The sequence below is a fragment of the Schistocerca serialis genome, chromosome 1 (assembly GCF_023864345.2).
Source record: "Schistocerca serialis cubense isolate TAMUIC-IGC-003099 chromosome 1, iqSchSeri2.2, whole genome shotgun sequence".
Classification (NCBI taxonomy): Eukaryota; Metazoa; Arthropoda; class Insecta; order Orthoptera; family Acrididae; genus Schistocerca; species Schistocerca serialis.
In genome coordinates, this window is record NC_064638.1 from 1,196,337,722 (window position 1) to 1,196,352,951 (window position 15,230).

General features: G+C 45.5%; 1 protein-coding gene across 1 annotated transcript in view; it reads left to right on the forward strand.

The window, feature by feature from the left end:
* The window catches only part of LOC126456526 (uncharacterized), a 427,095-nt gene that overhangs the window by 293,172 nt on the left and 118,693 nt on the right, over positions 1 to 15,230 (forward strand). Inside the window, exon 4 of the mRNA XM_050092278.1 lies at positions 1,252 to 1,548. Within this exon, the coding sequence (XP_049948235.1) occupies positions 1,252 to 1,548 (297 nt within the window). The remainder of the gene's footprint in view (positions 1 to 1,251; positions 1,549 to 15,230) is intronic.

Below are 15,230 nucleotides of genomic sequence, written 5' to 3' on the forward strand. Positions count from 1 at the left end.
CTAATGACCTCGTTGTCGACGGGACGTTAAACACTACCCACCACCACCACCACAGATATTAACTTATGTAGCAAATGTGAATATCATGATCTTTAATTGACGATCGACACTAGTATTACGCAAAAAGGGGGTGTAACAGATGAGTCTTCTGCAGTTCTGAGTGAAGCTTTATGCGCTGTTATGCGCCATTGCGTGCGTTCATTACCTTGTAGTTGGTTAGGCAGCGTCGGGGGGTTGTGGGCGGCGCAGCTCCATACAGCTCGCCATCTCGGAAGCAACTCTCTCCTAACTTCTCCTTACTACAATTTACCGAAGTTGGTTTAAAAAAACTATCTGGCTGTGTTTTCATCTGACCAATCAGGGTCTCAATGTTAACCTTAAGCTGTGCCTACAAAATTCTGTCTGTCCAATGAGAAACGTTATACTTTTCGTGGTGGGGCAATGTTTTTAACGTTTGCAACGTAGCAGAGACGCGAAAAATTCTCACGCTTAAAGTTGCAGCTGGTGTGGCCCTTTTAGTGTTACCGTAAGATCTATACTGTTCTTGTGGAGGGCTCTATCTTTTAACATGTGCTGGGGGGTGGTTCTGGCGGTCAGCTGGCGACGTGGGTGTCCGTCCCTTATCGTAGGGCCTTCTAGCTTAACACGGTTCTGCTCTCGGCTTCTGTTCTCGTTTCTTCCCTCGGAACTGCGTCTGTTTCACGGTGGGAAGGTATGACATGCATTAAGTATTCTTGTGTTAGTCTGTGGTATTCCATTTGCTCACTCGTTGATCGTATTACTATGGTTAATTTAATGTCACGATTTATTCGGAGCTATGTGACATACTGCTGGATTTTCTTATCATGTCGGGGTTTTCATGGAAGGTGTTGGATTTGCCTGACACCTTACAAAAGTAAACTTTTCACTCGAAGGAAGACTTGAACCAGGGACCTCTCGTTCCGCAGGGGCTCACGCTAACCACGGTACCACGGCGCTCTTAGATTGATTATCCTTGCTGTTGCCTATCGTGCTCATGGACTACTCAGTTTGTATATTTTGCTTATTTTTTTTTCATAGTTCCACACAACTTCTTCCTGTTTTCTCGATCGATCTGTGTTCAGTTTTTCAAGGCCTATCCGCTGTGCCAACTTATAACTAAATCTGAGGGGGGGTGCGATGGGGAGGTCCTCTTGTTGGAAGCACTCGCTTTGCTCTGCCCGTGTCGCGCCTCGGCAGACGAGCTGCGCTGGTACCCGCGGCTGCCGGCAGGTGGCGCTGTGGACGGTGTGCGGGCTGCACTGCGACCGGTACTGCGCGATCGCGGCGCCGCTGCACTACGGCGCGCTGGTGAGCGCGCGGCGCGTCGCGGCCGGGCTGGCGGCTGCGTGGGCGGCGTCGCTGGCGCTGGCGCTGCCGCCGCTCTTCCTGGCGGCGCCCGCCTACCGCTACAGCGCCGCGCAGGCCGGCTGCGCGCCCGACGGCGGCGCCGCCCTCTGGTACTCGGCCGCCTACGCCGTGCTCGCCCTCCTGCTCCCCACCGCCGTCATCCTCGCCTGCAACGTCAAGGTATGACGCACACCAGTGTAGTGTAACGACGCGTATTACTCAATGGTTTTTAAAAAAAAACTTCCTGGCAGATTAAAACTGGTGCCGGACCGGGACTCGAACTCGGGACCTTTGCCTTTCGCGGGCAAGTGCTCTACCAACTGAGCTACCCAAGCGCGACTCATGCTCCGTCCTCACAGCTTTACTTCTGCCGGTACCTCGCCTCCTACCTACCAAACTTTACAGAAGCTCTCCTGCAAACCTTGCAGAGCGAAATTTTCATTCTAAAAACATTCCCCAGGCTATGGCTAAGCCATGTCTCCGCAATATCCTTTCTTTCAGGTTTGCTAGTTCTGCAAGGTTCGCAGGAGAACTTCTGTGAAGTATGGAAGGTAGGAGGCGAGGTACTGGCAGAAGTAAAGCTGTGAGGACGCGGCGTGAGTCGTGCTTGGGTAGCTCAGTTGGTAGAGCACTTGCCCGCGAAAGGCAAAGGTCCCGACTTCGAGTCTCCGTCCGGCACACAGTTTTAATCTGCCAGGAAGTTTCATATCAGCGCACACTCCGCTGTAGAGTGAAAATTTCATTCTAGAATCAATTATTTTTGTTTGAATATGACCATGTGCAGACTTCCTCACCTACGTCGTTTACAAATCACTTCAAAAAAAAATTATTTAAATTCTTTTAAAGTTCTCTATAAAAGATTCTTAAACTAAACTGTAATTAAAAACCTTCAGTTGAGTCGTTTGTGCAAAATTAATTCACTCAGTCCAACTGGTTTGCGCCAACTTTTGATATTTAGATGTCGTTTGTCTCTTCTAGGAAATTATATTCTTGCAAGTTATCTTATTTCTCCCCATATTAAAATCAGACTGTAAAACCTTTAAGATCCAGTGAAATTTTTTTAAGTGCTTAATCTGAAAGCTAACTTGCGCAGTTAAACAGAGAATCGACTCGTGGCGATAACATATTAGATCTTCTGGTGACAAACAGACCCGAACTATTTTAAACGGTTAACGCAGAACAGGGAATCAGCGATCATAAAGCGGTTACTGCATCGATGATTACAGCCGTAAATAGAAATATTAAAAAAAGGTAGGAAGATTTATCTGTTTAGCAAAAGTGACAAAAAGCAGATTTCAGAGTACCTGGTGGCTCAACAAAAAGTTTTGTCTCAAGTACAGATAGAGTTGAGCATCAGTGGACAAAGTTCAAAACCATCGTACAATATGCGTTAGGTGAGTATGTGCCAAGCAAGATCGTAAGAGATAGAAAAGAGCCACCGTGGTACAACAACCGAGTTAGGAAACTACTGCGGAAGCAAAGGGAACTTCACAGCAAACATAAACATAGCCAAAGCCTTGCAGACAAACAAAAATTACGCGAAGCGAAATGTAGTGTGAGGAGGGCTATGCGAGAGGCGTTCAATGAATTCGAAAGTAAAATTCTATGTACTGACTTGGCAGAAAATCCTAAGAAATTTTGGTCTTATGTGAAAGCGGTAGGTGGATCAAAACAAAATGTTCAGACACACTGTGACGAAAATGGTAAAGAAACAGAGGATGACAGACTAAAGGCCTAAATACTAAATGTCTTTTTCGAAGCTGTTTCACAGAGGAAGACTGCACTGTAGTTCTTTCTCTAGATTATCGTACAGATGACAAAATGGTAGATATCGAAATAGACGAGAGGGGGATAGAGAAACAATTAAAATCGCTCAAAAGAGGAAAGGCCGCTGGACCCGATGGGATACCAGTTCGATTTTACACAGAGTACGCGAAGGAACTTGCCCCCCCCCCCCCCCTTCTTGCAGCGGTGTACCGTAGTTGTCTAGAAAGCGTACCGTTCCAAAGGATTGGAAAAGGGTATACGTCATCACCGTTTTCAAGAAGGGACGTCGAACAGATGTGCCTAACTATAGACCTACATCTCAAACGTCTATCAGTTGTAGAATTTTGGAACACGTATTATGTTCGAGTATAATGACTTTTCTGGAGACTAGAAATCTACTCTGTAGGAATCAGCATGGGTTTCGAAAAAGACGGTCCTGTGAAACCCAGGTCGCGCTATTCGTCCATGAGACTCAGAGGGCCATACACACGGGTTCACATGTAGATGCCGTGTTTCTTGACTTTGGCAAGGCGTTCGATACAGTTCCCCGCAGTCGTTTAACGAACAAAGTAAGAGCATATGGACTATCAGACCAATTGTGTGATTGGATTGAAGAGTTCCTAGATAACAGAACGCAGCATGTCATTCTCAATGGAGAGAAGTCTTCCGAAGTACGAGTGATTTCAGGTGTGCCGCAGGGGAGTGTCATAAGACCGTTGCTATTCACAATCTATATAAGTGACCTTGTGGATGACATCGGAAGTTCACTGAGGCTTTTTGCAGATGATGCTGTGGTGTATCGAGAGGTTGTAACAATGGAAAATTGTACTGAAATGCAGCAGGATCTGCAGTGAATTGACGCATGGTGCAGGGAATGGCAATTGAATCTCAATGCAGACGAGTGTGATGTGCTGCGAATACATAGAAAGATAGATCCCTTATCATTTAGCTACAAAATAGCAGGTCAGTAACTGGAAGCAGTTAATTCCATAAATTATCTGGGAGTACGCATTAGGAGTGATTTAAAATGGAATGATCATATAAAGTTCATCGTCCGTAAAGCAGATGCCAGACTGAGATTCATTGGAACAATCCTAAGGAAATACCATCCGAAAACAAAGGAAGTAGGTTACAGTACGCTTGTTCGCCCACTGCTTGAATACTACTCAGCAGTGTGGGATAAGTACCAGACAGGGTTGATAGAAGAGATAGAGAAGGTCCAACGGAGAGCAGCGCGCTTCGTTACAGGATCATTTAGTAATCGCGAAAGCGTTACGGAGATGATAGATAAACTCCAGTGGAAGACTCTGTAGGAGAGACGCTCAGTAGTTCGGTACGGGCTTTTGTTGAAGTTTCGAGAACATACCTTCACCGAGGAGTCAAGCAGTTTATTGCTCCTTCCTACGTATGTCTCGCGAAGAGACCATGAAGATAAAATCAGAGAGATTAGAGCCCACACAGAGGCATACCGACAATCTTTCTTTCCACGAGCAGTACGAGACTGATATAGAAGGGAGAACCGATAGAGGTACTTAAGGTACCCTCCGCCACACACCGTCAGGTGGCTTGCGGAGTAAGGATGTAGATGTAGATGTAGAAGATTCAAAAAATCGATATCATACTCTTCTGAAAATTAATACCTTGGAAAAATTCTGTAATAATTCTTCCTCAATATAACTCTTCATAAATAATTCTCGAACACGTATTTAAGCTTTAGAGCATACACTGTTTTATTGTCTTCGTATATGCTACATTCAGATGTGAACATCAGACTCGACAAAACAGAACTGAACAAAATACAACATGAACTAAACATTCTGTGACGTCATTACAATGGAAAATTTCGAATTTTTATTTATTTGAATGTTGGAGGTTCGACGCAACAACCCGGTCACAGCATCTTCTGCTGCTCTCTGGCCGTTGACCCGCGACTTCCAGTGGCCAGCGATTTTCTTTCTGGTTCCGGCAGTGAAGATGCTGTTTCCGCGAGTTGCGATGCTCTCTCCAAACATGAAAGATACAAAACAAAAATACAAAACTTTAAATATTTTACAAACATAACAAAATAAGTTCTATAAACATACGTAACTACTTTATTAATTATTACTCAAGCATATTTGTTAGACCTTATTTTGGTCGTATGTGTAGGTGGCGCACAGATTTATCTATTAGTTTGCTATCTCATAGAAAGCTACACGTTGATCTTGCCAAAAGCCGAGAAGCGATTCTTCTTGGTGTTTTAGCTCACTGGGGCACTCTGGGCGTGAGGTCAGTCGCTTGACGGCGCGTTTCGGCGCGGGCCCGCCCGTTGCCGGCGCGCCGTAAGGCACGGAAGCTCGCACTGTGGCGTATCGCTTCCAGTCGAGCGTGCCGCGGCAGTCCTCACTCGGGGAAGTGAAGCGTCTCTCATAGCCTCTCCTTCCCAAGTGGCTCTTTCCGCCTTTCCGTGGTGCCAGATGTTAAGCTCGGCATTTCGCCTTGCGACAAAAGGGAGAGCTGCGACCCAACCCGATGCGAAAGCGAAGGGTGCGTGGCACAGGGGGAGCTGTGTCGAGGGACCGAACATCAGTCCCTTCTGTTCCCAGGGTACAGACCAGCACGTGCTCTGCATGCCGGCGATCTCGTTTGTCGGCGTGGGATCGCGGCGCGAGTCGGCAAGGGCGCTTCGCCGCGCCCCTGGGTAACCAGGGCGTGTTCTGCCAAACCCAGGAGGTGGTGACATCGCCTGGGCCAGGTTAGATGGGTCCAGACCGCCGAACGTCTGGGGGACCGGCCCGCCACCTGATGAGGAGTGGGTCCTTGGCCAAGAGGTGGAAACTCGGGCAAGTAGGCGGCGAAGGGCGAGAGGTGCATCCGCCTCTCCGGAGTGCGGGGTGCAGTTGCTGAGGAGCGTCGCGTGAAATCGTCGATGACGGGGACACCGAGGAGGACCAGTGCACTGGCGACGGTGCGCTGAACCTGGCAGCTCGGAAATGCCCTTGACCTAGGGGCGAGGTCGGTGGGCGAGCTGCAGAAGTCCCCCCCCCCCTCCCCCCCCCCCCCATGCCAGAGGAGCCGGCCCGGGGCAAGAGACGGGCTCCCACCTTTTTTCATCACTCGTTCAATCATGGCTACAAACGAAACGAGTGATTCGTGTGCGCCTCAACGGGCTTTCGCTGCGCCTGATCCCTCTCCCCAGGACGAGCAGGGACAGGCAGAGAATGAGTCAGTAATGCAAAGATATACTAGAATCACGTCGCTCATGGAGCAACAAATTAAAAATGGCAAGATAAGCCAAGCTGGACTTGCCATCATTAAGAATGAGCTGGCAGCATGGGCTATTGCCCACGCTAAACTTGAAGGTAGGGTGGAAGAGCTTGAAAAGGAGAATGACAGATTAAGGAGGCAACCGGCAAAGACGCGGGCGGCCGTGGCCGCGCAAGCGCCCACTAAGCGTCCACAAAACACGACCAGAGACACTATCGACAAAATGACAAAAAGAACAGATACAGCTGTCTTCCTTAGGACACTGACTGGGCAGGATACAAATGTTAAGAAAATTCAAGAATTATTCACAAAATGTATAGACCCCGTAAAAGATAAAATCAGAATTAAAAAGGTAAAACCGATCAGAAATTCCGTTATAGTTGAAGTTGCCTCTGAGGAAGATAAAGACAAACTGCTGAATAACCAAAAACTGAACTCGGTGGTCAAATGCGAACCACCGAGGAAAAGAAATCCTCTCGTCATACTACGAGTATACGACTTTCCCACAATCATGACTAACGAAGAACTCCTAGTAACAATTAGACAACAAAACTTTGAGGAAATAAATGAAGAAGAATTTAAGAACTGCTTTAAATTAAAATTTAAGACTGGGCCACGGGGTCGTGATGTTCTTCATCACGTCGCCGAGGTGTCAGCGCAAATGTGGAAGAACATAATAACAATGGGCAGATTATATGTTGGCTTTACAAGAGATTATGTCGTGGTACCTCGTTGCCACAGCTGTGGTGACTTGGATCACGTCTTAAGGCTGTGCACCAGGGAGCCGGCGTGCACTAAGTGTGGGGAAAACGGTCACAGCCGAAAAGACTGCAAGGCGGCGGCAGTTTGCATATCATGCAAGAATCGAGGGAAGAAGTCTTGCGGAGCCACAGACAGGAATTGCCCGACATACAGAATGTTGGAGCAGAGATTAATCTCCAGAACTGACTATGGTTGAGCCCGGCATACCGAACAGGATGCCAAAGCGAAAGTCCCCGAGCAAAAGGAGGAGGGATGCCATGAGGGCAAACAGATTCAAGGATTTTTTGAGGTCGCTTTCGGGCGCCACTAAAATTGAAGCAAAAAACAAAGCTATACAGACTGAATTTCCAACAATGGACATTGGCATACAAACCAATCTCCCCCTCATGGCTGAAACTCTCTCCTCTGGAAGCCGGGGAACAAAGCCGGAACTACACCAAAAACGGCAAGGGCATCCTGTGGCTGTGGCAACGCCTAAAGACAATCATACAAATAAACAACCCATTCAAGAAAATACAGTGACAAGCTCATGTACGAGCCCCACTGTACAAAGTTCACCAATAGTCAGACTGCCACCGGTCGATCCGGTTAGGGTGTACCCCAACTTGGAGTACACTATGCAACTATCCAGACTAGAGCAGCCGGCTACCCTGACCACTGCCTTACGACATGTGGTCCGTGTAGGTCATGAAGGCGGCAGGAAGATAACCTTTTCGGTTATGGAGGCTGTTGACAGAATCCAGCTAAAATCGGTGAATCTCCCCACTGACTTCGGAGCCTTGCGAGATCTGCTCAAGAAAGTGTTCGAAAGACGAGGTGAGAAATTTGATCTTAACGACATTTACGAACAATCAGTAATAGCACTGGAGTAAGACCTGGCCTCATGACCGAATACATACGTACTTCCCTTAATGATAAAAATAACTATTGGACAGCTTAACACTCATAACAGCAGACTCGTGATGCAGGAGCTCCGAAGGGAGGTGGAGGAGAGGAGACTAGATGTACCCTGTCTACAGGAGCCATACTCCCTGGCTGGAAAAATAGCTTTTGCTGCCGCGAGCTGGCAAATAGTCAGCAGAGGGGATGACCCGAAGGCGGCGATTATAATCATAAACAAACTCTTGAGAGTCGCTACACTCTCACAATTCACAACCAGCCACTGTAACGTCGTGGAGCTTCAAACCCCTATGCGAACCATAATTCTCATAAACATGTATTTTCAGTATGGGGACAACATAGAACACTACATAGACCACCTAGCGAGAGTTACCACGGCGTTGCAGGGAAGAAAAGTTGTAATAACAGCTGACATTAATGCCAAATCCCCCCTGTGGTACAGTGGCACAAGAGATGTGAACGGTGAAAAAGTCGAGGAACTTATAATGGCATCACAACTTGTGGTGGCAAACAGGCTTGGCAATCCTCCTACCTACGCTGCAGGAGGAGGACAGGGCACAAATATTGACGTCACAACTCCAAATACGGCTAACATTATTCAAAATTGGAGAGTCACAGAGAATGATACCACAAGCGACCACAATTTGATATCTTTCACCTAGGGAGAAAGAGAGTGCCGCTGGGCCACAGGGTGGGAGGTGCAACTAAATTACAGAAGAGCCGACTGGGAACGCCTAGCGAGGGAGTGTGACATTCCTCCATCACCGGAAGGTGACATGCATCTGGACATGGACGTAGACCAGAGAGCAGAGGAACTGGTGAATGCAGTGACAAGAGCGGTGAAGGCAGCCGTACCTACAAGGAGGAGGGCCATGGCAGCCTCTCCGTCACCATGGTCTGCTGAACTAGGAGAACTGCGTCAATCTGTCAGAAGGCTGAGGAGGCACTACCAGAGCAGTGTCGTCTGGCAGGAACGACAAAGGTGGCAGATGCTATATAGGGAGGAAAAGCGGAAGTTCCAAAAGGAACTGCGCGAAGTTAGGATGAGAAGCTGCGAAAACTTTGTGCTCAATTAGCTAGTCACGGACCCATGGGGGCTGCCATATAAGTTGGTGAGGAAAAAATCCGCTCTCCTCTGGAGCTATCAACAGTCAGGTACGGGGACGGGATGACGGAGTCCTGGCAGGAGACTGCAGGGGTCCTCCTCCGGTCCCTGTTGCCTGACGACAATGCGGATGGGGAGACAGAGGGGCAGAAGCAACTCAGAGATGAAGTAGTATACGTTAATGAGACGGCTGTCTACCCCTTCTCAGAGGAGGAGGTGGCAACCCATATAAGATCGTTGAAAAAAGGAAAAGCACCTGGGCCAGACGGCATTGTGGCGGAGGTAGTGCAGTTTCTGGCGCCTCAGCTGACTGCGCCACTAACACATCTATACAACGAATGCCTCAGACAGAGAAAATTCCCAAAGGGATGGAAAATGGCAAATGTAGTTATTATAACGAAAGGACCATGTAACCTCCCCCCTCACTTATCGACCTTAATGACAGTGAAAAATTAAACCGCGTGTACCTAATGGAAATTTGGGAAAAGCAATCGTCACCGAAGTTAATCTATCGGTAAAGAGGGAGGAAAGGGTTACATCTAAATGAAAGGAAAAATCCAAATGAAACCGGTGGAAATTAATTTTGAAAACGGGTAAAGTTAATAAAGAAAGTAAATGTGCGGCCGTTACGTTAACAATTAACTATCGGTAATTAGATATTTGAGATTTGGGGGAAATCACGGTCGCCAGTCCTAAGAACAATTACTATAGTAACTGAAAAAGAAAGGTTATTACACATATAATTAACACTAGAAGCGTGGCAACTGAAGGTTGACACGTGTAGTGTGAAAACTGAAAGTTTGTCAGAAGTAATAAATTTCGCTACCCTCTGACTTAATTTAGCAAAAGAATTAATAAAACCGGAAAATCGAAAGTTAATTTAGTGACTGAAGTTAATAGTGAGCTATCTTTCTGAAGCACATCGAAATCCAGTAAAATACGGTTAGTCTTGGACTACCTCAACAATCATTTCAAAAGCAACTTGACTCTACGCAATTTAGAAACAAGAGATTTAACTTTGAACTTGAATTAAATGATTCTGAACTATTAACAATAGTAAAATTTAGTACGTACCAAGCTGAGCTGCAGTCACAGGTAAGCTAAAATACGGTAACAAAACTCGCACTCTTAATTTGTGCTCGTGTAACCTAAATATTGTAGCCAGCTACTGAACTTTGAAATTAAAGCAGTGAAATCTAATCATATTATTTTAATGCTGGCGTTTGAATTTCAACGACACTCGGGTTCATTTCGGAAAAGGAAGGGACCCTGCTTGGCAATGCAATTGGGACAATGAGCAACAAAGGTTCATGCTAAGTTGCTGTAATTTTGCGAGGCAAATGGAACAATTTGAAAAGCTGAGGTCTGCCATACAGTTCTGAAACTTTACGTGCTTTTAGTCTTCCTTGTTGGTTGATTGAAGGTTTGAAGCCGTCGATCGAGGAGGTGGCGACAGTTACTCATTGTCGGCCGTCGCTGTTGCAGAAGCTGGATGTTGGCGCGCCTTCTTCTCGACACGGTCACCAGGCGAAACGGGCTCTTGATGTGCGCCAGCTAATGCTTCCCGTCCGCGACACCATGTCAGAAACTATCATCGCGAGTCGAGCGCAATTACATGCTGCCAAACCCCGAAAGCGCGGCAACTCGCGGGAGCGTCACACAACACACCTGCTCCACTCGCTACTCCAGCCAGACCCCTACTGTTCTGCCCGCGCTCCACGCGGCAGAGTTAACACTACCAAAGATCCTACACACTTTGATTCTTCACAGGACCTATCGACGTAATCGTTCGATAGCAGTTTTCCCTAGGCAAGACCCAGCATAAAATTACAAATAATATTTACGAAACAAACCAATTATACATCGACATAAGTGCATAAATATATATATATACAAACAGTAACACAATTACAATATATAAAGAGACAGAAATATCATATCTTGAGGTAACAAAACAAGGAAAAAAAATAATAGTACAATAGATGGAAATAGGAGTATATGCATTTCCGGCGTTACACGTGCCCCACATTGTCTGAGGATGTTCGTGTAACGTAAACAGACTCAGAAAATGTCCCAAAAAAGAAACAGCGGAAATGCATATGCTCAAAACATCAACAAAATTTAGCATTCGTCTAATTAATCATAAATCAATTTTTAGACCATAATAATTGAGTGGAGACACTCCTAATCTTATTCCACTCTGTCATCTTGCACAAAATAAAACAGGTTGACAACATATTAAAATTCATAGAAGATATAGAAAATGGTTTAGGTATTGCAAAATCATCAAAATCCGTAACACTATCAAGAAATGGAATACTATTTACAAAATTAATCAGAGTACATGATCATAGAAACAGGTAGATCAAAACACGCAAATAAATTATTAATTACATAGAATACACATTTTATATAACCTTTTCATAATTAATATTATCGTCACGAGAATCTATTTAACGCTAAACAAGAAAATAATGTACAGTAGATCAACAAAAACATAAATATTAACAGCAGAATTCTTTCAGCTGTCCAGGAAGAAAAACAATTCCGCCTTCAGTACTCGCAAGTACAAAGAATGCCGACAGCGGCCCAAGAGCCAACAGCGGCACAAGAGCCGACAGCGGCTCGCCTCGCCAGTATTGTTGCGCCCGCGTGTGCGGCACGCTTGATCTCACTCGCCCTTGTGACGGCGTTTCCAGAACGTCCGTTTCACTGAATTCTTTCGGAAAAACTCACTCCCGAGTAATCTCAAGGAGTCCATAAACACTATCACAGTGGATAACTCAACACTGTCCATCATCACACGCATGTACTAGCCTGAAACTTAAAACAGCGTCTAAGTACATCGGCAATGACTAGTAAATCACATATTTATGAAATATTACAACTATTTACAAAAGCATATTTACATTCCTTAATCTACTCAGCTGAAAACTTAAACTAGCAGCTTGGATTTTTCAGTTGATTAGATCATGATTAAATTGATTAAAATTAAATTGATTAATCAAAATTAATTACTTATTAATTACAACTTCTTTAATGACCTTGGTCAGTCAAAAGCATGGCAATCTAGCAAATCGTTAAATCTTACACTCTATTTTACATACTGTATAAATTACCCATTGTGTGGTATTAATCGATCCTAGGTTGGTACAATTTCAAGTCTACAATATTCCGTAAGCATTTGTGTGAGGTATACCAATGACTTTATATGGTCCATTATAAACAAACTTAAATTTAGAGATTTCATGGTCTATCTCGCTCGATTTCTCATGAGCTTTTACAAGTACTATGTCTCCGATTGCAAACTTAGCAAAACGCGCTTTAGCGTCATGACGACGTATGCGAGCATCGGCTTTTAGCTTCCTTACTTCTCGCAAACGATCCTTTTTCACACCAATACTAATGTTAATCCGTGGAGGGAATTTGATTATCTCTTCCAATTCACTTTCTACACTTTTGTCAATGCCGAAATTCCTCATGTTACGGCAGTTCAAACTCATTCCTACGTCAATGTCATCCGGCCAGTTAACAATGTGTATAGGCTGGTATTGCCTATGCACACCGTCTCCTGCCTCGTCAAAACCAACTACCATTGTTTTATCTAGTGACACACATGTCAAAGTTTTGCTTTCGCAGTTAATCACTGCACGGTACTTTAATAGCCAATCTAACCCGATAATTACTTCCGTAGTTAAGTCTGGCACGACGACAAACTCTTGTTCAAATCGTGCCCCACATACCTCGAAGTTGACAAAAATCTGTTTTGTGACCGGTTTACTGGCCTTCCCAGTAGCACCGATAATTTTCACTCCTGTTACTGGCATAACTACGATGCCAGGTCTGTCTTTCAGTAACTCAAATATTTTCCCAGATGCAGCACTCAATTCTGCACCGGTGTCAATCAACACGTTAAGTTGTAGGTCGTGCATATTAACAGACACTACTATCTGTCTACACTTGTCCTCGACGGTTTCTTTATTTTCCCACAGTAAATCCTCGTCTATATCCAGGTCATTCCAGAAAAAACCATCCGGCTTTGATCCTAAATCCGGTTTATCTGGCGGCTTTTTCAGCCTCTGTTCACATACAGTTTTAATTTCAACACGTCTGTCCTGAGGCTTAGTCTGTAGCTTCGCCTCCAATACCGAAACCTTTTCCTGTAACTCGTCAACTAGTGAGTGTTGCATTGCTATCAATTCACTAATTGTCACCTTCGTTGATTCCTCTTTAGTCAGATTGATCTCATCTGCCAATCTACCTGGAGAAATGTGCCCAGTAGCATCTGAAATTACTTCCTCTGGATCTGCGCAACCCACACTGCTATCGTCTGACCGTATAACGTCAGCTCTAACCTCATACACACTGTAATCTACGTGGTTTTCTACCAATCGTGTCCGGCTATCACTAAAATTTTCGTAATCTTTCTCCTTAATACTCTCGCAACGTTTAAACTGGAGGTTTGCCTCGGATGGGTCGGCTACTTCTATCACTATAACTTTCGGTAAAGTCTGCCGGTTAGGGCCAGAACTTTCCGTTACTACTTCAACATCTAACTCCTGCGGGACGAAACACGACGAATCTTGCTCGTGCTCCCCATTAACATCAACTATTTCTGGTAAAGTCTGCCGGTTAGGGCCAGAACTTTCTATCACTTCACAAATACTATCTTCCTGTGGGACGAGACGCGGCAAATTCTGCCCGCGCTCTCCATAAATGCTTCTCCCGTACAGGCCCCTATAATCTCTTAGTTCGTCGTATAAGCGACCGAACTGCCTTAACCAGACCTCATCCCTCTCTGCATCCCCTCGCTCAACGACGGACGTGTTATCCGACATCTGAACTTCTCTCAACAATTGCGAATCATTCTTAAACTCAATCTCCAGTTCCGCTGTGGGTATTACAGCTGCCCCTTTATAATCGATTTCCGGAACACTACTTAAATTGTTCTCACTGACAGTGAATGTATTTTCTACTGCCGTGTATACAGTTGATCTACTAGTTGTGGGCGCACTCCTTTCTCCTAACACTGGCACACTCTCCCGCCGTTGATTTTTCCACACGGAATTTTCATAATGACGACACCTAGGTTTTCTCCTGTTATTGGGCCGCCAAAATTTCTCCACGCCTGGTCGGCCCCTCACCGGCGCGGCTAATGGTTTCCCTGTCTCGTCCCAGCAGATACGCTCCCCGGATGCTGCTGAGGCGGCTGATCACACCCTCTGGCGTTATTACTATTCTGTGAAGCCCGTATCACGTTAGTATGATACTGGTTTCCGTCATTCCTGTTATTATTTGCATTGTACCGATTGTTATTACGGTCCGAACCATTATTGTTATTGCTGCCATGGTTGCGGTATGCATTATTCCCGTGGTTATCGTTGTTGTGGTTGCTGTGGTACCCGTTGTTGTTACCACGGCCTCTGCCACTGTCGCGATTATTGCGCCAATTGTCCTCGTCCTCCACTCTTTCCAGGAAATCATTGATTGTCCTGTAATTGCTTCCTACGTATCGTTTTGTATCATCTGGAAGCTTCTTGTAGAGTTCCCAGACTATTTCGGATTCCGAGCGGCGGTCACGCAAATATTCCAACTTGCGGATCCAGCCCTCACAAAACTCCTTCATCGAACCGCGCGAATTCGCATCGAAAGGCCTCGATACGACAAATTCGCGCCAGACACTTTGCTGTTTTTGCTCTGACCAGTATTCAGCCAGAAACAAATTTTTAAATTCGTCAAAAGTCAGGTTCGTAATGTTGAGGTTTAAGCCCCAACGCTTGGCATCACCAGCCAACACATCAATAATCGCATTAATTTTTCTCTCATCAGTCCATGATCTGGGTAAAACTCTTTCACAATTTTTAATGAAATCCGTCGGGTGTATACCGCCTTTTTTCAAGGGGTCGAACCGCTCCTCTTTCGTCAACAACTCCGAACTATGTGCACAGATTGGCACATAGCTCTGTTTTTCGTCAAGTTTCCTTTCTAATTCCGACACCCTCGTAATCACTTGGCAAGTGGTTGTCGCAAGCGTTTCCACTTCCCTCTTTTTCTCTTCGCAGGTATTAGCCTGCTTCGTCAC